Source organism: Esox lucius, chromosome 8, assembly GCF_011004845.1.
Source record: "Esox lucius isolate fEsoLuc1 chromosome 8, fEsoLuc1.pri, whole genome shotgun sequence".
In the NCBI taxonomy this organism is placed as follows: domain Eukaryota; kingdom Metazoa; phylum Chordata; class Actinopteri; order Esociformes; family Esocidae; genus Esox; species Esox lucius.
Window position 1 is genome coordinate 19166789 of NC_047576.1, and position 26140 is coordinate 19192928.

A 26140-nucleotide genomic window follows, 5' to 3' on the forward strand; every position below is an offset into this window, starting at 1 on the left:
AGAGAGAGGAGAAAGAGTGATGGAACATAAAGAGGGTTCTAAGCCTGTGGTGGGTGGACTAGACGATAGAGAGAGGAGAAAGAGTGATGGAATATAGAGAGGGTTCTAAGGCTGTGGTGGGTGGACTAGACGATAGAGAGAGGAGAAAGAGTGATGGAATATAGAGAGGGTTCTAAGCCTGTGGTGGGTGGACTAGACGATAGAGAGAGGAGAAAGAGTGATGGAATATAGAGAGGGTTCTAAGCCTGTGGTGGGTGGACTAGACAATAGAGAGAGGAGAAAGAGTGAAGGAATATAGAGAGGGTTCTAAGCCTGTGGTGGGTGGACTAGACGATAGAGAGAGGAGAAAGAGTGATGGAATATAGAGAGGGTTCTAAGCCTGTGGTGGGTGGACTAGACGATAGAGAGAGGAGAAAGAGTGATGGAATATGGAGAGAGGAGGCCTAGCATTACTGTTACTGTACCTATAGGCATTACACAACCATGACTCACTGTTGGGGGGTTTGGGTTGTGACTAACATACGGGGCTATTCAACAGCAGCCTAAGTGTGTGTGTGTGTGAGCAATAAAGCAGCATGAAAATTATAAAACCAAGCCAGAGGGTGGTGACCTGGAAAGGTATCACAAATTCACTTAGGAATCAAACGTTTCATTTGCTTCTGAATCACACATTTTGGGGGGTACAAAAATGTCTATTAACTGTAGGGCCACAGCAGGAGGATGAGAAAGACAGCATCTACTGGAAGACAAGAGAAGATGAGACGGGTCAAACTCACAATACTAAGGTTAGGTATTCATGCTGACTGGTTAAGGGTTAAGGTTAGGTATTCATTCTGACTGGTTAAGGGTTAAGGTTAGGTATTCATTTTGACTGGTTAAGGGTTAAGGTTAGGTATTCAGGCTGACTGGTTAAGGGGTTAAGGTTAGGTATTCATGCTGACTGGTTAAGGGTTAAGGTTAGGTATTCATGCTGACTGGTTAAGGGTTAAGGTTAGGTATTCATGCTGACTGGTTAAGGGTTAAGGTTAGGTATTCATTCTGACTGGTTAAGGGTTAAGGTTAGGTATTCATGCTGACTGGTTAAAGGTTAAGGTTAGGTATTCATGCTGACTGGTTAAGGTTTAAGGTTAGGTATTCATTCTGACTGGTTAAGGTTTAAGGTTAGGTATTCATGCTGACTGGTTAAAGGTTAAGGTTAGGTATTCATGCTGACTGGTTAAGTGCTCAGGTTCGGGAAAGGATTAAAAAACATCTTTGTCTGTCAATGAGAGTGTACATGCAACATTTGAAGTAGCTGAGGGTCAGGCCACCCCAGTGAAATTACAGAATTGCTGGATGTGCAGATGAGTGAGTATTGATACCACTCACTCACTCCCTCACACACACCCTTGCTTCCTTCCTCCCACCCACCCTCCCTTCCTCACTCAGTCATTCACTTTGATAAGTCTGCTAAATCCTGCATGGCCCAAAGGCTGCTTCCCATGGATTATTATTAACTCGTTTTAACTGACTTTTTATTCTGGTGCAACACTTCTCTATAACAATCTTTCTCTCACTCACACACACTCACAAGGCATTGCCCACCCCCAAACACACACAAACAAATATATAGAACTTGTCTTAGTATTGTCTCTACAGTGTGTGGAACAATCTGTAACTGGACTCGTATGTCCCTTTCAGGTCTGCCATATCGCCTGTTGTCTGGACACGCACGCACCACAAACACCTTGTCCTTTGCAGCATGTGTTTCAAGAGGAGGCAGAAATAGGCAACACCTGGTGACGTCACTACGGGGCACACCGAGTAGAATTGTGTGACAGCGAATCATACACGGTCTCACTGCACACACACACACACACACACACACACACCCCTCCCATCTCCCATTTCTCTCTACACAGCTGCAGGAAAAAGAGTGAGGGAGGAAGAGAGAGAGAACCAGAGAGCAGTGCAGCGAACAAACAAACACGCCGAACAACAGCCGGGAAGGCAGAGAAGGACGCACGAATCAAACTCGCCGTTATAATAACGGATTCGCCAGTGACAACGTGAGGCAGACTTTTTTTAGGGTACTAATACATCTCCGTTTAAATATGCATTACTTGGTATCAAGCTCTTTTATATAAAGCGGTGGGATCACGTCCTATAGTTTAATTAATTCCACCGTCAGGCAGTTTGGAAACTATAAACGAACAATGCATTCTGCCGGCGACCACTAAAAAGGATGACATAGCGATGACAGAGAACAGCGACTGAACTGAACCTTTGTATTTTAATCTGTCTTTTTCTTTTAAATATTATTTCGTTTTCTGAGAGCCAAATAAGCCTTAAGATTCACACTCCTTGCGACCAGCGTCTATCGGGTCACCTTCGAAATTTACGCGGGCGTCTTGTGTTCGTGCGTTGTGTGTGCAAGAGTGAGCGGGTGCCCGATAGCCTTTTGGAGAGAGAGCGAGAAAGAAGAGAGTCTGGATATAAGCGTGATCCAACCCTCCAGACAGCAACAGAAGCAGCAGGATCCGGTCCTCCAGAGTAGCAGTCTAGCCTCATCCCCAGTCCCGCAGCCCCATGCAGGATGCCCGGGGGGGAGCGCTGGTCCTGGGGTGTCCTCCTGGTCCTGCTCTTCCCGAGTTCATGACACCCTGGGCGGCTTCATCATGCGTCTCCTGCCCGCTCCAAGTGCCCAATCTCTCCGGCTACTGTTTCTCTTTATCTTCGTGATGGGGGTTGCCCCTTCCCCGGCTCTCACGGCAGGCTGCCCGGACAGGTGTGTGTGTGACGACCAGCTGGTGGTCCAGTGCGCCGGGCAAGACCTCACCCTCTTTCCCAACGACCTCCCATTAGCCACCCGCCAACTCATCATCTCCAACAACCGCATAAGAGACCTTCCAGCATTACAACTCAACTACCTTTCTGATCTGGTCTATCTAGACGTCAGCAACAACACACTGACGGAGATTTCAGAGTCCACCTTCGGGAATCTCCGGAAGCTGGCCTACCTGGACCTGTCCTTCAACACACTGATCCAGATCGAAGACAGGACGTTCGGACCGTTGTCCAGCCTCGTAATGCTACGACTAACAGACAACCCGGGGCTAAATGAAATCCATCCGGACGCGTTCTCGGAGAACTTGGCTTTGCAGGTGCTGGATGTGAGCAGGAACAACTTGACGGCGCTAAACATCAGCACATTGATCGCCCTGCCTTCGCTGCGCTCACTGGGGCTCAGCGGAAACCCCTGGACCTGTGACTGCGAGACGGAGGACCTCTGCCTCTGGGTCTTGATTGAAGGATTCAAGTTCCAAGGTGAGAATGGTGTTCGGTAGGTGAGGGGTTTGTCTGATTGTTTTGTGTGTGTGTGTGTGTGTGTGTGTGTAAGTGGGCCACTTTCCTTGTCGATAAATAGCACTACTCAGTTTAGGTTATAAGATGTTCTGTGTGTGTTCATAATGTTTGCATGACCTGTGCCAAGATCTTGCACGTGCTCCTATAAATCTTATAAGTCTTATCTGAAATAGTTGCGATTATTGTTATAAAACAATGTCACCCTTTTTGCATGTTAGATAGCAATACAACACACAGTACATTAAAAATAAATATAAAAAGGGGAAAGAAGGTGCCCCCCAATTAAAATTATTACCGCCATGCAATTATTACTGTGTCATATATGATGTATACATTTCCAGCTTGACAGAAGCTCTGAGAAATGTATTGAATGTAGTGGAGGTGAATCGTTGTTGTAGTCCTAGAGCTTAGACAGATGGCCAATACCATGTGTTTTACTGTTCTGCTATTCTGTCAAGTAAACAAGGCAGTTGTCCTCTGCAGGATTGGAGAGCCAGCTATGCTCCAAGGTCTTATCACTGCTTATCGTCTCATCAACTCTTTTAGCTAATTTGATGCAGGGCGCTCAGTCAATGGTCCCTGAATGACAACCCACTCTGCTTCTTGCATGGCATGCCAGCCCTGTTTCCCCAGGACATGCGCATGCACACACACACACACACACACACACACACACACAGAGCTAGTCAAAGCTACAGCAAGGGTTAATGACATCACAGGAGTACAGAAACCACAGTCAATGATCACAGGACTTCACCCCCCCCCCCCCCCACACACTCTATTTCCCCCTCTTCCTCCTCCCCCTGCCTTTTGGCTTTTCTAAGCTCGTATTCCTGTCTCCACACTTCCTCTCTTCTTCTCTTGACCCCGACATCCATCAGTTTCTCATATCACAATAACTCTCACAAGACTGCGGAGATGTACCCAGTCATTCATAATGCTGTATGAAAAGAGGACCAACAATTCCTTTTGATACATTATTTCTCATTATATATCAACTATCCTCCCTCTAAATGACAATAAAAAAAAAAAGAATTGAATGTATTCCCACCCCCGATTCATTATGGAATCACCCTATTGACTTTTCACACTATCTACACCATAAGCAGGCCATAGGGGAGACCTACAGCAACATCATCATGTCAGTTAACCTACTCTCAAAATAGGACCCAACTGATTTAGGTCTTCTAAATGGATTGGATCATAATAGTCCTTTTCGCTGGAGGACGCTGGTCTAATTACTGGCTCTCAGAGCTCTGCCATGCATGCTCTGCTATGAAACAATGCCACAGTAGCTTCTGTGAAGCAGCCACTACCCTTCCTGGGGTCCACACAAAAGATGACAAATAACAAAGCACTACATGGGCACAGGGGCTTGTGCACTTGTCGGGATGGGGTTTCAGGTTCAGTCGTGTCTGTATGCGTGGGCTGTCCAACTCTGTTCCTGGAGAGCTGTTATCCCTTAGGTTTTTACTCCAACCCCAGTTGTGACTAACCTGATTTAGCTTTTCATCCAGTTAATTATAAGAATTTGGTGTGCTAAATTAGGGTTGGAGAGAGAATTTACAGGAAAGGAGGCTCTCCAGGAACAGGGTTTGGTAGGCCTGTTTTAAACCTAAAATGCCAGGTTGTAAGTCAGGGTAGGGGACTGGGTAGAGGTCAAGGGTAGAGGTCAGGGTAGGGGACTGGGTAGAGGTCAAGCGTAGAGGTCAGGGTACAGGTCTGGGTAGAGGTCAAGGGTAGAGGTCAGGGTACAGGTCTGGGTAGAGGTCAAGGGTAGAGGTCAGGGTACAGGTCTGGGTAGAGGTCAAGCGTAGAGGTCAGGGTACAGGTCTGGGTAGAGGTCAAGGGTAGAGGTCAGGGTACAGGTCTGGGTAGAGGTCAAGCGTAGAGATCAGGGTACAGGTCTGGGTAGAGGTCAAGGGTAGAGGTCAGGATACAGGTCTGAGTAGAAGAACTGAGTATGAGTATCACCTATTTCCTTTCTCCTTGTTCCTACTTTTTTGGTATTTCTTCTTCCTCTTTTTATATAGGTCAGGGATCGGTGACCATTATGTCTGGATATGCCTTTAAAAATTGTGGAGTCACTGTTTAAGATCAATATCTGCTATTCAGTCCAGCGGCTAGCAGTTGGACCAAATGACTGCAAGATCTGACGTTCAGACAGGGACGTCCCAGATCTGCCGAATTATCAGGGCCAAGACAAATCATCTTGAGCCAGAGGGGAAGGGCTCTGCTGATATGTCATCAGTGCTCAATTGAAACTCATCGTCTCTCGTTGCGCGTGTTTCCTGACACCATCGCAGCTGTGATAACGTCATCTAAAAAGCCCGGGTCTGGTGAATCTTGTGAATTTCCAGGGGGGTTACTATGCTACAACAGGGATTCTTTATGTAATATTTTTATGTAAATACCAACCAACAATGAAAAAGTTGTTCTGTAGAGATTAAATAACACTGCCCAAATAACACCCCTGACTCTTCATAACCCCAACCATAGCAAGCCATTATTTATTAACAGATAGTTTGTTGATAGTACGACAGTCTGTAGAGAACTGGACAGGACTACTTTTTTTTTTAAACGTTAATATTTATTTTACTGCATTTTTACAAAGACATCATACTGCATTTGGCTGATATATACACTATTTTAGCACACAGATTAAAAACTGTAGTTTGTTTTATGTGACGTCCAACAGCAGTGTGTTCACATACTTTCTCCCTCCTCTGATTTAAAGCGTGCTGTTAACTCACTGCAGCTTTCTCAATGTGCTAAAAATCCAGCATCCAGCCAAACAACCACACATCCCTCTGCTCTGAGGCGTCCTCATGGTCCTAAAGGCAGCATATTCCACAGCTAGAGCTAAACTGCATCCAGGAATGAATTTACTAGCCCATTTAAAATAGTTGGTTCTGAGGTTTTGGCAGTTGAAGAGTTGCGTGCGATTTAAAAGCTGCGGTTTGCCAACCCCTAATCTAGCTGTATCTGGTTTGTGTCTCATTCTGTCTCTCTCTTTTCTTTCTCTCCCTCTCTGAGACACACACACACACACAGCTATTCGCTGCTCTATTGCCAAGGTTAATAACATGAAAGGAGCAAAGTGGAATAGATTGGCTTTAAGAAGGCAATGTAGTATATTCAAAATAACTATTTTACCTGAACCCTGACCTTAACCCTAACCCTAACCTTAACCTCAAAAACCTAACCTCTAATCTTTATGCCTCAACTTAACCTAAACCTAACTCCAAAACGTAACCCTAATTTTAACCCTGCCCTGAAACTTTACCCCAAGTCAGATAAAGCTTCTTCTCAAAGTGAGGACAGACCAAATGTCCTCACTTTACCAGTATAGTCTTACTTAGAAGTGTAAATCTCAAGCTGGTCATCACTTTGACAGTGATTCGAGTACACTCTTTCTCTCAACATCTTTCTCTGTCTTTCTCTTTTATTCTCTCTGCCTGTCTCAGTACTGTGAATAAATATAGTGTGTCCCAGTGTAGTAAGCTGTGTCCCACCATATGGCTAATGATGCTGGTTAAAGAGGCCTGACCCCAGACACTGCTTACCGTTACTCATGAGTAGTATTTGTGTCTGTGTGTGTATGCGGGTGTGCGTGTAATGTAAACCCCTCTTTGACCCGGCATCTTTGAACTAGACCAGACAACATGACAGCGAGGTAAGAGAGGGGGATGATACTTTCTTTTAAAATGCACCTCTCTCTCCTGGGACGACATGGATGTATATTGATATGGCAGCCAAATCCATGTGGGTTAACCAGAGTGACAGTCAGAGAGGGAATGGGGTCAGGAGATGCAGGAGAGAGAGAAAGTGTGTGCACACGTGTTTTTGATAGGGGTCTTCTTCATGAATGTGTGTCCTCATTGTTTGAGACGTCTCATTTTCTGAGTGCAGGACTGAGAGGGACTGAGTTACTAAGACATTCCTGGTGTCGTTAGATTTGAAACTAAGTGTGTGTGTGTGGTGTGTGTGTGTGTGTGTGTGTGTGTCTGTCTCTTCGACCTGGGTTTACCATTCTCTAACTCGATTAATCTAAGCCCATTCAGAGCATTTCCCCTAGACCTCTCTCTCCTTCCCCCACTCCTCTCCTGCCTACAGTATGTTATCAAAGGGACATTTCTGGAGTAGCATGTTGCAACTATTTCTATGGACTGCATTATGTGCCACAAACATGGCCATAATAGTGCACATGTTAGGATCTGTTTAAGGACCATCCGGCACAGGACAGTGAAACAGCAGTTACCATGCCTGCCTCTAATCAGGCTCATTATGAGAAGACTCTAACTAGAGAAGACGTCACCACCCCTTTCCCCAGCATTTAGGTTCTGTTGTTATATGGAATAAAACCCCTAAAATATCTCGAATGGACTCGATCTCCTGATTATACACCACTTCAGCAGATGTGAAGTAGCTAGCCCTTTGTGTGGTGATGTCACCTGCCCTTAAACCTGGCATTGTGTAGCAATCAGCTTACCTTAGTTGACATACTGCTTAAGGACCACGATTAGCATACTGCTTAAGGAGGGCTTGTTTATAGTATGTTACATTTTCAGAGATGAAGAAGGCTCGAGACGCTAGATTGTTCTGTTGTGTGAACTTGCAGATATCAATAGGTTGAGACGTTATGTGGTATGTGTGTGTCACATTTTAGATAGATCCCACCCGGAGTTATGCAAGTTTGAAAACAGTTATCCTGCGATTGACGGCCACAAACCTGCATGGTACATCTCGAGCATGCCGGTGTAAATTCCAACGCTATGGAAATGATTATGCAAATCAAGATCTATCTAGAGTTTTATATTCTCTCTCATAATTTAAACAACCTGTTGTTTAGGGGTGAATGTAAGTTCGTGTCCCAGGTTCTAATCTAGCATTGTTCTAATCTAATTTCTTAACAGGTATCAACCTAAAACAAATTGGAGCATCTGACTTGAATTCTGGGTAACCTAATTTAGGAGGTGGGGATGTTGAGTGAAGTTGGAGCTGTAGGGTCAGGGATGCTGGAGGCAGGGGCGCCATATGGGGGGGAACGTTAGGATGATTCTAAGGGCCCGTGACTGACAGGGGCCCGTAAAAAGTATTAGAACATCAGGGAAATAAAAAATATTTTTTAAAAATATTTAATTATTAATTAAAACATTAAATTATTAACCTATCCAGCAGTGCTATTTTCTTGTTTTTGGCAAAAAGAAGACATCCAGAGAGCCTCTTTATTGTGCATTGCGCACCCCTCCAGGCACGAACTGTACTTGCTAGCAGCAAATTGCGAGTGAAGAGCGCAGGTGGAGCATCAAGGATGTCTCAGTTTACTACAGAAAAATCTGTTTTCCTAAATCAAAACAAAAGAAAAGATAGAACAGAGAAAAGGGCGACAGTATATTACCCAATCTTTCAAAACGGAAGGTGGGTGTAGTCCGTGAGTGATGTAAAGGAACCTGTTAGCTTAGTCCATAGTGAAATAGGCAACTTTTGCGCCCCTAACATTAGTTACTTAATAACTTCACAGATAATTCTGAGTGTTAACATTTCTTTCGTCTTTTAGCCGACATTTAATCAATGCAGACAAACTTATAGTGAGCTATTGATACTAAGTCAGTTGTGTTGGGCCCTGTCCGGGGCCTCCCCCAGATAGGGCCACAGTATCGCCGGACCCCCCTGTCTCAGTCCCAAGGTCTTACGCTGCTATATTATTGTGCTGGGGGAGTAGGGTCGGTTCTCCTTCACTAAGTTCTCCTTCTCCACTATACACTCACCTAAAGGATTATTAGGAACACCTGTTCAATTTCTCATTAATGCAATTATCTAATCAACCAATCACATGGCAGTTGCTTCAATGCATTTAGGGGTGTGGTCCTGGTCAAGACAATCTCCTGAACTCCAAAATGAATGTCAGAATTGGAAAGAAAAGTGATTTAAGCAATTTTGAGCGTGGCATGGTTGTTGGTGCCAGACGGGCCGGTCTGAGTATTTCACAATCTGCTCAGTTACTGGGATTTTCACGCACAACCATTTCTCACCAAAATTGGAAAGTTGAAGACTGGAAGAATGTTGCCTGGTCTGATGAGTCTCGATTTCTGTTGAGACATTCAGATGGTATAGTCAGAATTTGGTATAAACAGAATGAGAACATGGATCCATCATGCCTTGTTACCACTGTGCAGGCTGGTGGTGGTGGTGTAATGGTGTGGGGGATGTTTTTCTTGGCACACTTTAGGCCCCTTAGTGCCAATTGGGCATCATTTAAATGCCACAGCCTACCTGAGCATTGTTTCTGACCATGTCCATCCCTTTATGACCACCATGTACCTATCCTCTGATGGCTACTTCCAGCAGGATAATGCACCATGTCACAAAGCTCGAATCATTTCACATTGTTTTCTTGAACATGACAATGAGTTCACTGTACTGAAATGGCCCCCACAGTCACCAGATCTCAACCCAATAGAGCATCTTTGGGATGTGGTGGAACGGGAGCTTCGTGCCCTGGATGTGCATCCCACAAATCTGCATCAACTGCAAGATGCTATCCTATCAATATGGGCCAACATTTCTAAAGAATGCTTTCAGCACCTTGTTGAATCAATGCCACGTAGAATTAAGGCAGTTCTGAAAGCGAAAGGGGGTCAAACACAGTATTAGTATGGTGTTCCTAATAATCCTTTAGGTGAGTGTAAATCCTTGTTGATATGAGGAATGCATTTTCTGAATTTTCGCAGTCTCCTCCCGGTTTGAACTTAGGAGGGCCTGAGGTCCTGGCCCACATCTGCGGAGTACCTGGCTTGGGGGACCTGTTGCTGTCCCTGTCCAGAGTCCTCCTGGTTGTGTTGCAGATCGAGACAACGCCTGACGATTTCAGCTGCCACTGTGCTGACACCTCCCCCTCCCCCGTGTTGTCCCTTCCTTGTCCATCTGGTCATTCTTCTGACCTGGACTAAGTTTAAATAGACTCTAGACTCAGCCCACACGCATTTATTAATTATTACAATTGTAATCTTAATATGTTCACCTGGCACATCCAGAAGAGGACTGGTCACCCCTCTGAGCCTGGGTCCTCTCTAGGTTTCTTCCTAAACTTTGGAATTCTTAGGGAGTTTTTCCTAGCCACTGAAATTTAACACTATTGTTGTTTGCTCCTTGGGGTTTAAGGCCAGGTGTTTTGTAAAAGTACTTTGTGACATCTGCTGATGTAAAAAGGGCTTTATAAATACATTTAATTGAAATAAATCAGATTGATGCATCAGGCTCAGCAGCCCTGTCAGCCCATCCCCATAACCCTGAACCAGCCCCACTTCCCAACTGAAAGAGGTGAGCAGCATTTTGCTGAATGTCATGTCACTTGGCATACTTGCATGGGGTCCGTGGGATTTATTTAAAATTATATAAATTATAATATCCATTCCAAAAAGAATTCAAACATTCTATATCATTCTATATATGATCATGTTAATTTATTTAATTGAAGAGGTTAATGTATATTTAAGTTATATGTTTTTTAAGCTATTCATTTATGTTGAAATTTTTTCAGTCAAGACTTGTTCCATTAAAAACATTTACTGTTAAAGATGGTCTTTAGCATATTTCTTATGGAGGATATCAGTCTTCCATCAAATAGTGAGTTCCACTTATAAGAGCTGTATAAGTAGATGGTGCCTTCGGCTTTAGTGGTAGTGTGGTGGCAACAGCTTCTTGACTCATGTGCATGCTAATATAAAGAAAAGACTTCCACAGGACTCATAATAGAATGTATTGTGTTTATTCCATTTGCTTCACAGTCAACAAAGTATGTTAAAGAAATCTTCTTAGACAAAGTAAAGTAATTCCTACATAATACTCATGCAATTACAGTAAGTAAATTGTGTTGCTCCGCCGTCCAAAACCCTAGACACCCACCCACTTGGTTACAGCAGAACACACAACTGTCCAATCACCTTCTGTCTTAAAGTGACGGTAACCAAATAAGAAAGATATACAATGACAATACATCCCGTGCTTATACAATGTACATCAATCTTTGTGTCTCCTACCACTGTAGTAAAATGTCATAAATTATGATAAAAGTTATTGGGCAACAATGTATTCCCAGTATTTAGTATATACGGTAGTGATACTGTTCCCTGTGCACTCACACCCAATATTAAATAACCGCCCACCTCTAAAGGTGCTTTGGCTCCCACACCACTGTATGATCATGCCCCCCCCGTGCATCTGGGTGTGGCCCGATGTTATATATTTTCAGTGGGGCCCAAAATCCCTGGTTTTGCCCCTGGCTGAAGGTTTAGGGATCAGGGAGGGCTGTGTCTGGGTTAGGACAGTATTTCGGGCTGAAGTTCAATCCAGGTTTACAATTTTCCAGCTGGCAGAACAGACACTGAACCTAAAGAGAGGGGTGAGCAGAGGGTAAGAGGTATTAAATATTCATAATTTGAGAGACTGAGAAGGGTCTACAATGTGAGAAAGAGAGAGAGAACTAGGGAGAGAGACAGTCCAAGAGAGACAGAGAGAGAAAACAGACAGAGGAGTATCTGGTCTTTAATGACCCAGATCTATCCATCAAACTCTTGAACCCATTCACCATGATCAGCGGTCAGTGATACCCTGAACAAGTATTCATTATTAACCAGATGGAACAATCTAATGATTCTGTGTGTATTGTTCAATACTTAATGGCGTTGGCTTGGTTGCGGCGTTGTGTTGACTCTGGCATTGTTGGGTCTTTCTGCAATAACATTCTGGGGCAGGGTAGAAAGAGGAGGTCACAGTTGGTGTTTAAGACAGGGGCTTCGGGTCTCGGAGAGAGAGAGAGAGACAAAATAAGTATGAAAGGGGAATTACTGAGCGACTTGATTGAGAACAGGAGAGAGTGATAGAGGCAGAGAAAAATCAAGAAAAAGAAGAAAATAGAGAATGAAAAAACCAATGAGACAGTAAATGATAAGAAATGGATTGGGACAGAGAGAGATGGGAGTGCAAATGAGATATAGAGAAGTGATAAAGACAGATTGAGGGAGGGAGGGAGGGCTGTCGCTATATGACCTTCATTCCCTCATCATCCTTCGTGGGAAGAAGACTTCACAGAGAACAAATGGGGGGAGGGACCAGGCAGTGAAAATGATGATCTGACTGACAACATATTGGAGAGAGTGTGAAGACGTGTGAGTGTGCATGTGTGTAGGCATTATTTAGCCTAGTGGATGTGATGAAGAAAGGTCAACTATTCTTAGTCTCTTTCTGTCTCTTCTGTGCCAGATTTAGCAGACGCTCCTCATATAGTTAAACGGATATGCTGATTTCATAGCAAACAGAACAAGTGCTTAAAGTGGAATGAAGAAGATCCCGGCACCCACTTAATGATTATAATCTTTATTAACAACCTCCCTCTAGAAGACCTAGTTCATCCACTGGGAACGACAGAAGTGTTGTTTTTAGCGATACAGGGAAATGAAGAGCTGTCTTCTACTTTATTTCAATTTAGCTGCATGGCATTTGTTTGGAGGGCATCAGCCATCCTTTCGCAGAATGAACAGTCAAGAGCATAATAACTACATCAGTGGCTGTGGGATTTGTTCTGCATCGATGAGGTTGGGAGGCAAGAAAGATTGAAAAAAGAAAGATAAAAGTAGCACCCTCCTCCTGTATAAGATTACCATATGTACACACACACACACACACACACACCCACACACACCCAGAGATCACCATATGCACGGTCATAATTAGTGTATTATAAATAGCTCTGTTTACAAGTGGACTAGAAGTCTGCCCTCAGGTTAAAGTGATAACTGGGAAATTTTGAGATATAGGTAATTTTCCTGCCTCTGAATGCAGTTTAAAGATTATTGAAGTTATTATATTATTGTCTGACCTAACTACTCCAAACTAGGTGGTTGTTAATTTTTTCTTCATAATAATAATAATTATAATAATAAAATATGCTATTTAGCAGATGTTTTTATCAAAAACAACGTACACAATTTAGATGGTCCTGGGAATTGAAACCACAACCTTGGTGTTACGAGGCTCTGTGAACTGGGATAACGTAGTCTCACAAACAAATACATAGCAATATGTATTTTGTATAAATGTGTTAATGTTACTGATGATCATAAAAACATTTTGAGTCTTTTGTGCTTCACAGGACTACAGTACAAAAGATTTGACATAGACTACAAAGAGCAAACTACACAGGATCTTCCCTGATACTTGGAGTGGTCACAGGCTCTTTTCCCCATGCTTTTTAGAGGAATATGCTTCTGTACTAGGTGCCTTCCAGCAGAAACACTGAAACGCTAACTTTCATAATCTCCAAACTACACACAGGGACATAAAGGTGGTATTATCTATCATGGTTTAAACTATCCATCAGTTTGACTCTTGGTATGTGGAAAACATCTTGATATCTCTCAGTATCCCTTTAATACTTCTCAACCCAGATTATCTGTGTGGATGCATGTGTGCGTGTGTTTTGTACTTGAGTATGCTATGAAATGGTTGAACTTAACCTGTTATCTGACTTCACTGGTGCTTTCTCAGAGTGCAGAGAGACAAAGACGAGAGAGGAAGGAAAGAAAGAGGCACAGAGAGAGCGAGAGAGAGAGAGAGAGAGCGAGAGAGAGAAGGGAGAGTGACATAGTCTGTGATTATGTTTCAGGAAAGTCATTTTGCCAGCCCTCCAATGAAATGGAAATTGTGGTATTTCTAGCTGTGCACTGTGAGATATGGAGCCTGGAAAGCAGCCAGTGACTTGGCACAGTTCAGCCTGGCTCAGCCATCACACAGCATCTGTATGTGTTCAAGCCAATGTGTGTGCACTGAAAACAGGATACACACTGTATACCGGGTGGGTGTTACGAACAAGATTGCTTGTTCGTATTATGTGCTTCTGTGTGAACATTTATGCAGTACACTGAGACTATATAGTCTAAATAGTGTAAGTCTAGGACAGCTGCTTATATCCTCATACCTCTGTGACTGACACCTCTCACTCAGTCATGGTCACATCAACAGTAATTGTAGGAGAGCTTGTATAACCATCAAAAATGGCTTAAAGTTTGTGTGTGTGTGTGTGTGTGTGTGTGATCCTGAGTCATAGCTACTTCAGTGTAGACTCAACAATGACGCAGCATTCACACTCTTTTAGCTTTGAGAATACAGTATTGTACCATACCGATTTAATGTCCCAAGCTCCATGCCAGGCCTCTGAACTGGGAAAAGGTGCCATACTTACTTCAATTGTACCTTATCTATTGTGAGTGAATTTCTGTTTCCTATTTCAAGAACTGGAACCTAAGCACAAAAATATTAGATGTTCTGTTCTCCATAGCAGTTAACATCTGATATAATGCATGTATTTACTTGCGTAATACAACATACAGTGTAAGACTTGTGCCTGAACTTAGTGTTGTGTCCTGTATGTGACTACTGAAATGCTGAAACTTGATATACATATGTATATGTTTTTTGTGTGAAAATCTGCTTAAATTTGCTTCACCTTGTCTGATGCTTCAACTTACTACAAGGGTTGATCATCCTGGTTTAGTTGTTCCTTACTCTGGTTTGTAACTGCACTAGCATGTTGCACATGGCTAGTTGAGCACTGAATCTTTCATTGATACAATGATGAACCATAAATCCATGGTGGAGTCATTATTTGGGCACAATTCAAAAGAAAAGATAAAATAGAAATGTATTAAATTGGGATTCTGTACACCATTGATTGAAACCACATAGATAACACAAAAGTGTATCATAGCAAATCGAATGTATACTGTTGTAATCAAGATGTCTTAGCCTTTTGTTTGTAGTTCATTTAACCCCATTGGGTCTAAATGAGTTCATGCGAACAAAGACTGTCACCGTCACATTACTGTCCACACGTCACTACATTCATGGTCCAATCACTGGTACCACAAGTGCCTATGCAGATGGCCAGGCAATCACTGGTGGGCAAGACTATCACTGATACATGACTGTGGTGTCTGTCTGAAGCTCTTGTTCCCCCAAAACATCCGGAGGCCACTAGAGTCGTCACCCCCTGTAAATGAAGACCAGCCACACATACTCTATATTACATCCATAACAGTTCTTCTTCTTCAAAATTAATACATACAGGCCTCCAGAGTAATAAGCACCCTAGGTAAATATGAACAAAGAAAGCTGTGAAAAAACCTTGTTGTCTATCAGCTTGAGCTTACACTCAAAACAATCATAAGAATCTAACCTTTATTTGAGTGAAAATTGTTCAAAGAAAAGATAATTTTATTCTGGAAATAATGGGGTAGAAGTTCTACATCCATTAGTAGTAATATTTTCAAAGAGAATATGTGTGCAGAACTGTCCAATGGCAATCATACATGCCCAAGCCAAAACACCCCTTTCACCATGTTTCGCAAATGTAGTATTTTGAGAATTTTTTCACACACTTTCCATTTGTCATCACACTGGAACATATTTATCTCTGTCATCCCCATAGTATTCCTGAACTGTCTGACTTTCGTTTTTTTCCCCTTAATGTTTTCTACTTTCTTCAGTTATCCACTATATAGATCTACTTCGGTCTACCACATTGTTTGGAATCGCTGAGCTCACCAGTGCTATCCTTTTTTAAACGATATTCCAGACTGTTATTTTTGGTAAACGGTTTTTAAAATATTTCAGATCAATTTGATGCCTTTCTTGACTTTCATTGACATTGACATATTTGGTCCTTATGTGACAAACACCTATAGCAAACTCCAAATGCAAATCCAAAGCCGAGAATCGAGTAGACATTGACTGCTCTCTTATGACTGCACAAATGACAGAACACACCTGACTAACCAGAAACTGTCAAGCCAATAGGGTAACAAAGTTATCTTTTCTAAATAGTGAAACTAAAATGTACACAAAGCAGACAATCTATACTTCAACCTCATAGTAATTGTTTGGTTTAACTATTTGATCCAAAATGTTGAAACATGGGGCCAAAATATTAGGCTCTGTCACAAAACCTATTGAGGACACAGCATGTTTGCTTGATTTCAGGCACATTTCAAGATGCACCGTTAAAGACAGACACTCTAATATCTTTGAGCACAGGGAGGAGATTTTCTTACATAGACTCTAATCTTATGATATCTGCATAAGTTATTCTTATGTCATATTTGTCTCTCAGTTGATCATTGGAGTCAAAGGCCTCTTCCAGATACCGATTCCCTATGGTGTAGCTCTCCACTTCTCCCTGAAAGCATGATCTATGTTGGAAGTAATAAGTTACATTTGTATAACTGTTTAACTATCCTTAGTTAAAAACATAGATTTGAGGTCAGACCTCAGTTTAGGGGTCACAAAGCCATTGTTAAGGACTTCTAAGTGCTCTAGAAACAGTATGAGAGCTAGGGAACCAGTACAATGTCAGAAAATGTGTATTGTCTCCATGTAGTTAATTTGTCGTTCAACCTTTTGTCTGGCAAAAAGCAATACCTATTATGTGTTTGCTCAATTTCGATGCATTTTTGCATACTGTATATCGGTTAACTGATGCTATGCTAACATATATTTTATGAAACTAATACAATTGGTTTGGTTTTGGACCAACCATTACTGAGATGGCTGTTCCAGTTTGTATGAATCAGGTATTCCCTCTTTTCAGTCTTCCCTTCCCCATAGTCTTTCTCAATGTATGATGGATCAAATTTCACATCAAAGTGCAATCCAGCATTGATGTTGATTCATCAACCAACAGTAACTAACTGCAATATGATTATGCTTTTGCTCAACATTTATCAACTAAAGTTGAGGAAACTGTCAATCCTATTTTAGCTAGTTTATTTACAAATTGCTATTGATTCTGCATCTTTTTCTCTGTTCATTTTTACAGTGTGGGACTTGAGCTTGTAGCTTATTTTAGCCCGATGTTATGTAACCTTCTGCATCTCTCTTAGTCCAGTGACTGCTCCTGCTTGACTGTGAAGCCAGGAGTTCATTTAACAGGCATTTAAATGACTGCTTTACCCTAGATTAGAGACATAGTGTGCATTCATTTGTGTGTGTTTATGTCTGTGTGTGCGTGGGTGTGTGCATTTGTGAATTGGTTGTGGTTGTGGATAGTAACCCTGTTTGCTTGGAAGATGAATTATTGCTCCTGAATTCAAACAGTACAACCACATTACTACAAAAACAATGTCTGTTTCACTGAACACAACCACCCTCACTTAAAGGTCAGCTGCAGGGGAACAACCCTGGGAAACAGGAAACAAATATCAGAGCCTCTCTCCTGTTTTGTTTACTGACCTGCTCCCAGGACACACACAAACACATGTTTACATACACTGCCCTGGTCATTTCAAGGCGGCAGTACAGTATGACAGCAACATTAATATCCAGCGGCCTAGTAGTAATAATAGTCATTAGTCATGTTAACATGAGTACTAGAGCACTAATACATGCTTGGGCTGAGAAAACCGGGGGATTCTCCACAATGCCATACATTAGCATGTTCCTCGGGAGGTCTGTATGTCCATTGGTGTACAAATCTTTCTGTGACTCTGATGTGACTGGGATGTGCAATCGCTATTAGCAAATATGTGATATAGGATTTTGACCACAGCTCTCCAGATGGGTTTAAGTTAAGTAATGAAAAGACAAAGTCTGTCCTGTGGTTTTCTTTGTGACACAGGAAGTGTCAGTCCAACCACTGTTGTGGTTAAGTAGTACTAGCTTCAGTGAGTCTAACTTGTTGTGGTTTTGCAGTAGTTTCGAGCAGCTGGAAGCTTTTCAGTGAGTCTAACTTGTTGTGGTTTTGCAGTAGTTTTGAGCGTCTGAAAGCTTCTTTAGTGTGGGAGCTGTGAAGTCTGTCTTTTCATGGTCGTGTTATACAGAGTGATACTGACAGTGAAGCACCCACAGTGGTTTAGTACTTCACAGAAAGAGACAGACACCCAGACCAACACACAGCCAGACATGCAGACAGACAGACAGATGGACTGACAGACAGACACACAGATATGCAGACAGACAGACAGACAGAAAAACAAAGGGCGACCGTCTGAAACAGGGGAACAGAGACAGAGAGAATGAGAGAAGAACAGACAGTGGACGATTCATTCTGGGGCGCCTGTTTGAAATAAAGATGAGATGAGCTGGCTGGTGATTGACTAGTTGCTGTGATGTGCTGTAATGTGGGGATGGAGTGAGGGTGGGGGGCAATCCCCTCTCCCCTAGGGGCTGAAATAGCCTGGTAATGAGCTTTGTACGTGTGTGTGTGTGTGTGTCTGTGAAAGAGATGACGGGTCAACACCAGGACAGGGGCCGTCACAGATGGTGACAGAGAGTGACGTGAGAGACGTCCATGTGATTTAATACACCCTAGAGAGAGTGGGAGAGAGAGAAAGAGGGAAACGGAGAGAGCAAGGAAGGGAAAGAACGATGTTTGGAGAGGAGGGAGAGAGGGACAGATTGACCGAGGGTAAAGAGAGAAATAGAGTGAGTGGGCAAGAAAGGGAAGGAAGAAAGGGAAAGGATGAGAGTGGGAGTGGAAGATCCATACAGAGCAGGTGTTTGAGCAGGTTTTTATTTCAGCCAAGCAGTTTTATTGCTACACTATTCTGTGTCATTCATCTGATTGATGTTAATTAGGAAGTTGGGGATTGAAAAAGGGCAAAAAACATTTTTCATCATGAACATTTGCTCAGACTGACTGAGCCATCTGAATTGCTTTGTCAACCTGATATTTTTCTTTGGCAGTGACTAAGCATCTACTGACTAATCATAATAATCCCTTGCATGATGTTGTCAAGCTAACTCTATGTCATTATGTACCAGTCAGTCTTTTTACCCAGACAGGGAAAGCTTAGGTTACTCTCTGTGTCTGATCTGACCCTGACCTGGGTTAACCTCAATGTAATTCCATTACACTTCAACCTTGATACCCTTTCATCACACATTGTTCTGAAATGTTTTTTTATTGTTAGAAACAACATTTCTACAACATTATTTTGTTTTTGACATGGACCAAATGTCTTGCTATGACTTTCAAAATTGAGCTCAGGTGCATTCTGCTTCCATTGATCATCCTTGAGATATTTCTACAACTTCTTTGGAGTCCACATGTGGTCAATTCAATTGACAATTGTCATGTGCCTTTTACAGAGGAGTGGCTTCCATCTGGCCACTCTACCATCTCTGCATTACACCACCAAGGCCTGATTGGTGGAGTGCTGCAGAGAAAGTAGTTCATTGTGAAGGTTCTCCCATCTCCACACAGAAAATGAGCATGGATGAGGCCTCAGCTAGAATGTAAAGCTAACTAAAACTGTCTTGATTATGTTGGGATCTTTGTCACATCCCTGATCAAAGCCCTTCTTGCCATGTTTCTAAGTTTGGCCAAACACAGAGATCTAGGGAAAGTCTTGGTGGTAGCCCACTGTGGTGTTGGGAAACTTTTTTATACATTTTTCATAAACTTCCACAGAGTTCCTTGGACTTCATGGCTAGGGTCAGTCTGGGCTCTAGCCTTTTGGGGGCCCTAAGCAAAATTTCATTTGGGGCTCCCTAAGCAAAATTTCATTTGGGGCTCCCTAGCAGTAGGAGGCTCCCTAGTGGTCGGGGGCCCTAAGCGACCGCTTGTGCCGCTTATGCCTGGAGCCAGCCCTGGCTAGGGTTTTGCTATGACATGCACTGCAAAGTGTAGAACCTTACAGTATATAAACAGATCTATGCCTTTCAAAAGCCCATACATTGAATTTGCCACAGGTAGAATCCAATCAAGTGGAGACATTTCAATAGGTTAAAGGTTATAAGAATCATATGACCTCATTTTGAGTATCATGGCGAAGGATCTCAATACCTATGTGCATTAAATATTTAATTATAAATGAAAGTTGGCACACGTTTCTAAAAACACGTTTTTGCATTGACATTATGGAGTGTGGTGTGTAAATTGTTGGAAAACATTTTATTTAAGTCTATTACACAACAAAATGTGGAGGAAGTGAAGGGACCTGAATACTTTCCGAAGGCACTGTAGGTAGAGACATTCGTTTCTTCATATGAAACGCTCTCTCTTTCTCTCTCTCTCTCTCTCTCTCTTTCTTGCCATCATTCACCCCCTCCTTCAGACCTCTGGCGTTATTGGAAGATGAGTGCACTTTAATTAACATCGTTAAGAGTGTAAATCCATCATTACCCCATTCGCAGCCAGACACACTCCCACACGCACCCTCTAACACACGACACACTCCTATAATGTCTATAAGAAGAATAGAGGCCTCTTGAAAAGTTCTCAATCTTTTTGGGAAGGGACAATAGTGCAATGAAGCGTTAAAGAGGAAAGAAGCCTAGAAAGATTGGGAGGGGGATTGAGACAGAGAGAGAAAATAAACAGGGAGAAAGAGAGACAGATGAAAAGAGGGACAGAGAGAAAGAAAGAAACAGACAAAGCAGTCATCAGTAATCTGCAATTCTTTGGGATGACACACTAGGAGAATAGAAAACTCTCCTTTCTATCCAGTTGTATATTTACTTTCTTTTACACTTTCCCTCGCTCTCCCTCCCCCACATCCTCCCTTCTCTGGAAGATTCAGGAAGCAATGGGGTGACAGAGGTGACCCACATCTGTTGGTAGGGGTCTCCTTTTAAGTGGCTATTTAGCCTCTAAGTCTGCAATGATGAGTCCTTATACACATCGTGATTTAGGTTCAGGTTAAAAACATTCAAACTAATGACAAAAGAGAAACATGAGAAAAACACTGAGAGAGAACTTGTCTCTGCTCATTTTGATGTTCCTCACGGTCAAGCCAGCTGGTAACAAATTTCATGAAATATAAGAAAAACACTGTCTGTCCTTGAAGATGCTGTGTGTGTGTGTGTGTGTGTGTGTGTCTGTGTGTATGCTAAGCATTCTAATGCTTCTGTGTCCTAGATGTGTCCCAGACCTGCTTTACCCTGAGGAAATCCATAGTCTCTACAGATCATTTATCACTAAGGTTATCTCAGCTTTAATGTGTCCGTGTATATATGTGTGTGTGTGTGTGTGTGTGTGTGTGTATATATGTGTGTGTGTGTGTGTGCGTGCGTGGGTGCACGTATGTGACTAGGATGCATTGTGGTAATTTCTCTCACCTCATCCATCTCTCTTTCACTCATGTAATCCTTACCCTCAACTTTCCCTCTCATCCATCGTTCCCACCTTCCTCCTCTTTCTCCCCATGCCTGTGTCGTCCTCCTGCCCCACCATAAATCTCCTCCTTCAGCCTGCCCTAACAACCCTTCTATTTTCTGAAGGGGGTCAGAAAGCTAATCTCTCCCCTCCCTCCCTCCTTCTGTCTATCTAACTCCCTCCCTTCCCTCCCTCTCTCCAGACGAAGGCCAGACGGTGTGCCAGGGACCGATGGAGCTGTCTGGGCAGCGTTTGGCAGAGGTGGGCCTGCAGCTACGGGCAGACTGTCACCAGGGCCTGGGCTACTGGGACTACCTGTTCTTCATTGCCATTGGCTTCGTCATTTTCAGCGCGGGCACCGTGTCGGCGTGGGTGATGGGGGTCCTCATGGTGCTGTACGAGAGGTACACCAAGAGGAAGGACGAAGACATGGACAGTGACGACGAGGAGGAGAGGCACACAGGGAACCAGGGGAACGGAGACCTGAACAAGCCTGGCATGCAGGTGTGACAGAGCGGTGAAGGGGAGGAGTTACCGTGCCAGGAGCGATGGACTGAGAAAAGGATGGGAAGGGGTGGACACCAACATCGGAAGCCCAATGGGACCTTGGACTCCGTGGAGAGAATGGACATTACACCCTGTGTGTGTGCGTGTGTATGCACGTGTGTGCGTGTGTGTGTGTGTGTGTATGCACGTGTGTGCGTGTGTGTGAGAGAATAATAAGGGTGAATAGGCCTTCCACTTAGTGATTTCTGAACTATTAGAGCAATAAGCCCCCCTCCCCCCCGCCCACAATTACATAGCACACACAAACACACACATACTCACTGCTACCCCGTCTCAGCACAGGTCCTGACAGCTGGTTTCTCTGGTAGTGATAAGATAAAGCCCTAAACAGACAGAGTTGGGGGACAGTACCGTAGGCTCATATTCCAGGCCAGCCCAGTGTTACTGCACGTAACTGGGTCAGAACCGTCATCACACTGCCTCTACGCCACCAGAGGAAGCTGAGATTCATAGGTCTAGACTAACCCTGCCTCTCGCTTGCTCTCTCCCCTTTCTCCCTGCTGTCTGCCTTCAACTCATTAGCGCAGAGCACACACACGAGAGCGGTGGGTGTGTGTGTTTGCTCGATTATTGCCAGTGTAGTTGATGAGAGCGGCAGTAGTGTGTCTATATGTGGGCGTGAAGTATTAGGAGGATGTCAGCACTAGATTTCACGAGGGGGTGGGGGTCATTTGTAATCACAGTCCGTGTCCCTGCCTCGCTGAAACACACACACACATACACACACACACACTCCTCTCAAGGGCAGAGTTAAAGTCAGACCCTCAGGTCTGGGAACATCAGCACCCCTCCTTTCAATCCGTCTCTCCTTCTCACCTCTCATCCTTCGCTCCATCCCTCCATACACAGGAGAGGAGTGTTTAGTTGTCATGACATGCACGCAAGCAGGCACACACACACACACACACACACAGAAACACACATAGACACAGATAAACTTCTACAACATTATTTTCGACAACTTTTGCTGGCCGTTATCAGCTGATGTATTCAGAAATTGCTGTTAGGGTGACAATCCCATCTGCTCTGAGCACACACACACACAGACAGAGACACACACACAAAGACACAGACAAACTGCAGCCACCTGGTCTGACTTTGCCACACACATAGAACCACAAGCACATATTCAGAGAGAGACAGAGAGTGAGAGAGACACCCACACAGACACGGTGTAGCCATCTGATCTGTTGAATGGACAGATTATATCCCCATATCTGACATCTGACATGCTGCTGTCAAGGTGGCAGGGCCAGCACGTGTACGTGTTAACCCTCTAGATTATGACCAGGCTAAAAATACAACCACTGGAGGTGAACCCAGATCTGGGGAATGCGGGCGTTGTGAGGATGTCTGAGGACTGTGAGGTTGTGTTAGGGTTTTGCTCAGGATATGAAGGGTGTGGAATGTGTGGGTGTGTTTACAAATGGAGGAATGGAAGTGGGTGTGTGAAAGAGACGGTCCTACCACTGTTAGAGAACTGCTGTTGGAGAGTCACTGTCGCCAAGGGCAGTGTTCTGGAATCTTGCTGATGTCTGCAACCAACCAAAAAGAGCCAGGGACTATGTACCCTCTGGCCTCTGAGGTCCCCTGTCATCCCCCAAGAGCACTGTGTGTGTGTGTGTGTGTGCGCACGATGTGACCTCAGAAAAGGTCCTGCGAGTGTATCGTTCGGCATAAGGTGAAGAAGTTGTCGTTTTAAACATGCATCGACACTGCATTTCCGCTAAACGTCCTGATCTTACTGTGAGTTGGCCTTCAGATGAGGGCTGCGTCTCAACACATTGGCTTCCTCTGGTGGTCTCCTCTCCTGTTTCCCAGTAGGCTTTGAAAGCAAGGGCAGGAGACTGAAAAGGTTTGAAATGCACCCGGGGACATCAGTCCTAGAAAATGACTTCTGATGTTACAGTCCCTAAGCTTTCGCAATCCCAGAAGCACCTAAAGATGAGCGACAGTACTGGCTTGAGGCTGAGTGTGTGTGTGTGTGTGTGTGTCTGCGTGAATTCATGTGTGTGTGTGTGGGCGCGTGAGGATCAGATCACAGCGGCACTGCCTCAGTCTTTAACAGGCTGTAAGGACTAGTCACACACAAGGAGTCCACCCTCACAGATCTCTGCCCCATAATGAGGGCCCAGACAGAGATGACAGCGAGGACGTGAGGAGACTTCCAGAGGACAGACCAGTATATACATGTGTGTATGAGTGTGTGTCTGTCTCCAGTCTGCTATGAAGAGGGCCAGTTACAGACAGTCCACTGCACCCTCAACATACCAGTTGGAAACACACTGCTTGCGTTAGGTTAAGCTTAAAGCAGTGGCGGTGGGTGAGTAAAATGCCTGGGAAGCCAAGTTGGGGAAGAAAATCCATATTACAACCTCTATAAGATGTCATTCGTAGCCTATAATCAGACATATTGTGTAGGTTGAATAAATGTCTTTCACATGTTTGAGTCATGAAAAAAACTATTTGGAAAGAAAACACTTGACTTGCCTCTGCTATTCCAGCTAAATTTAAACACAAATCAACCATTCTTATAACTTACAGCAATACAGCAAGACATAAGATAGCAACCCAAAACAAATCAATCAAGTGGTCATATTCCTTTTAGCCTGACAGAATCAAATATATGGCCTACACACAGTGAGACAGGGGCGCTGTTTTTTTTTGTTTTTTTTATTCACATCTTGTTGTGGCTTGGCTTCCAATGACATCAATACATGTAACTGGCTTAAAGCAAGAGCCGGCTCAGAGACAGTCATTCTTCCTATCCTTCACTCCTCCCTCTCTCTGTCTCTCCCACTCTTTCTAACTGGGGGCGGAAACAACACAACTGTGTCTGTGTGTTTGCTCCAAGGGCAGTATCAGAGCATGAGTATATGAAGCACATAAACCAGCTATCTAATGCAATAAGTTTATGACTCGTCCCACCAGAGTGAGCACACGCAATATTAAAATGTTACTCCTTTAGCAGACACTCATATGCACAGTGACTAACAGGAACAGTTAGGGTTAACTGATACATTTTTCATCTTGTCAGCTTGGGCTTCGATCCAGCAAACTTTGGGTTAATGGTCAGGCGGTCTAAAGGTGCACTCCTGGATTTGTGGCTGTTGGTTGGTGCACAAAGTGGTTCTGTTGAGCCAAAAATGCTCCCTGAAAATGGCGTACTACGCGTCATATGTGCCGATGTGTGCCCCATGTCATCAGATCACATGTTTTGATTATGCACATGCGAACAATTTATCACACATCCATCCCAAAATGGCGGGTCTATCCACACAAGTCCAGGAATCTTTTTTTAGGCCACCTGCTCACACATGAACACACACATCCCCCCACGCACGTGGGTGGAAGATGAAGAGCATTATTGCTGTGGATCTGTCGTGACACGCCTGACACAGCATAAGTGTCTGGCACGGGCCACGCCGCACAACATCATACAGACGTCAGCGGGGATCCTCTCGGGTTCCTCATCCTCCAATCAGGAGTAGAGGAAAGAGGGAGACGGGAGACAGGAGGGGAGAAAAAGAGAGACAGAGAGGGAATAAGAGAGTCAAGAGGAGCTACCATCTCACAATGTACGTTAGCAATAAAACTGTGAAACCAACGTCCATTGACGTAGAAGTGTTCTTAACTTGTCAGGAAGTAGCACATTGGGTTTGTACAGGTTGAACCTCCGAATGGACAGGTGGACAGACAGGCAGGGGACAAAGCAGCAGAGAAAGGATCGGGTAGGTTGGCATGTGGAGGTGGAAGACAGTAGTGTGTTCTTTACACACTTTACACACTTTACACACAAACACACTAACAACAAGTTTAGCTTCAGGCATCAAAACGGTTATTTGACAGCCATATCAAATCATTTTGGCTCAGTGCAAGTTCATAACCTGATCACACACAATCTTTACTTACCAGTAGAAACTATCAATGAACACACACAAACACAAACATACTACTGCACAGCTGTACGACTCGACCCAGGACAGTCTACAGCGGTTCTGGCTAATTCAAACTGCAGTAACTTATATTAAGTCATATTGTATCTTTTACTATTATTAAAGGATTTACTCTGATGTT

The 26140-nt window shown here is 43.6% G+C and overlaps 1 protein-coding gene across 2 annotated transcripts; it reads left to right on the plus strand.

Annotated features, from left to right (window-relative positions):
* The first annotated feature begins 1861 nt into the window (after positions 1-1861).
* On the plus strand, positions 1862-26140 carry LOC105011744 (leucine-rich repeat-containing protein 52). Of its 2 annotated transcripts, XM_013134899.4 has the most exons (3): positions 1862-3306; positions 21699-21757; positions 21847-26140. In XM_013134899.4, exons 1-3 carry the CDS (start codon positions 2658-2660, stop codon positions 21934-21936), a joined length of 798 nt encoding a protein of 265 aa, XP_012990353.1. In that variant the 5' UTR covers positions 1862-2657; the 3' UTR covers positions 21937-26140. The 2 variants fall into 2 exon arrangements, with proteins under 2 accessions (XP_012990353.1, XP_010870340.1); XM_010872038.5 differs by having other exon boundaries at positions 1864-3306; positions 21699-26140.

Bases quoted from the DNA above. Each gene is read 5' to 3' on its own strand.
- LOC105011744 (XM_010872038.5), top strand. From the start codon at position 2,658: ATGCGTCTCCTGCCCGCTCCAAGTGCCCAATCTCTCCGGCTACTGTTT. The intron at 3,307-21,698 runs GTGAGAATGGTG...CCCTCTCTCCAG, and splicing joins TGAAGGATTCAAGTTCCAAG to ACGAAGGCCAGACGGTGTGC.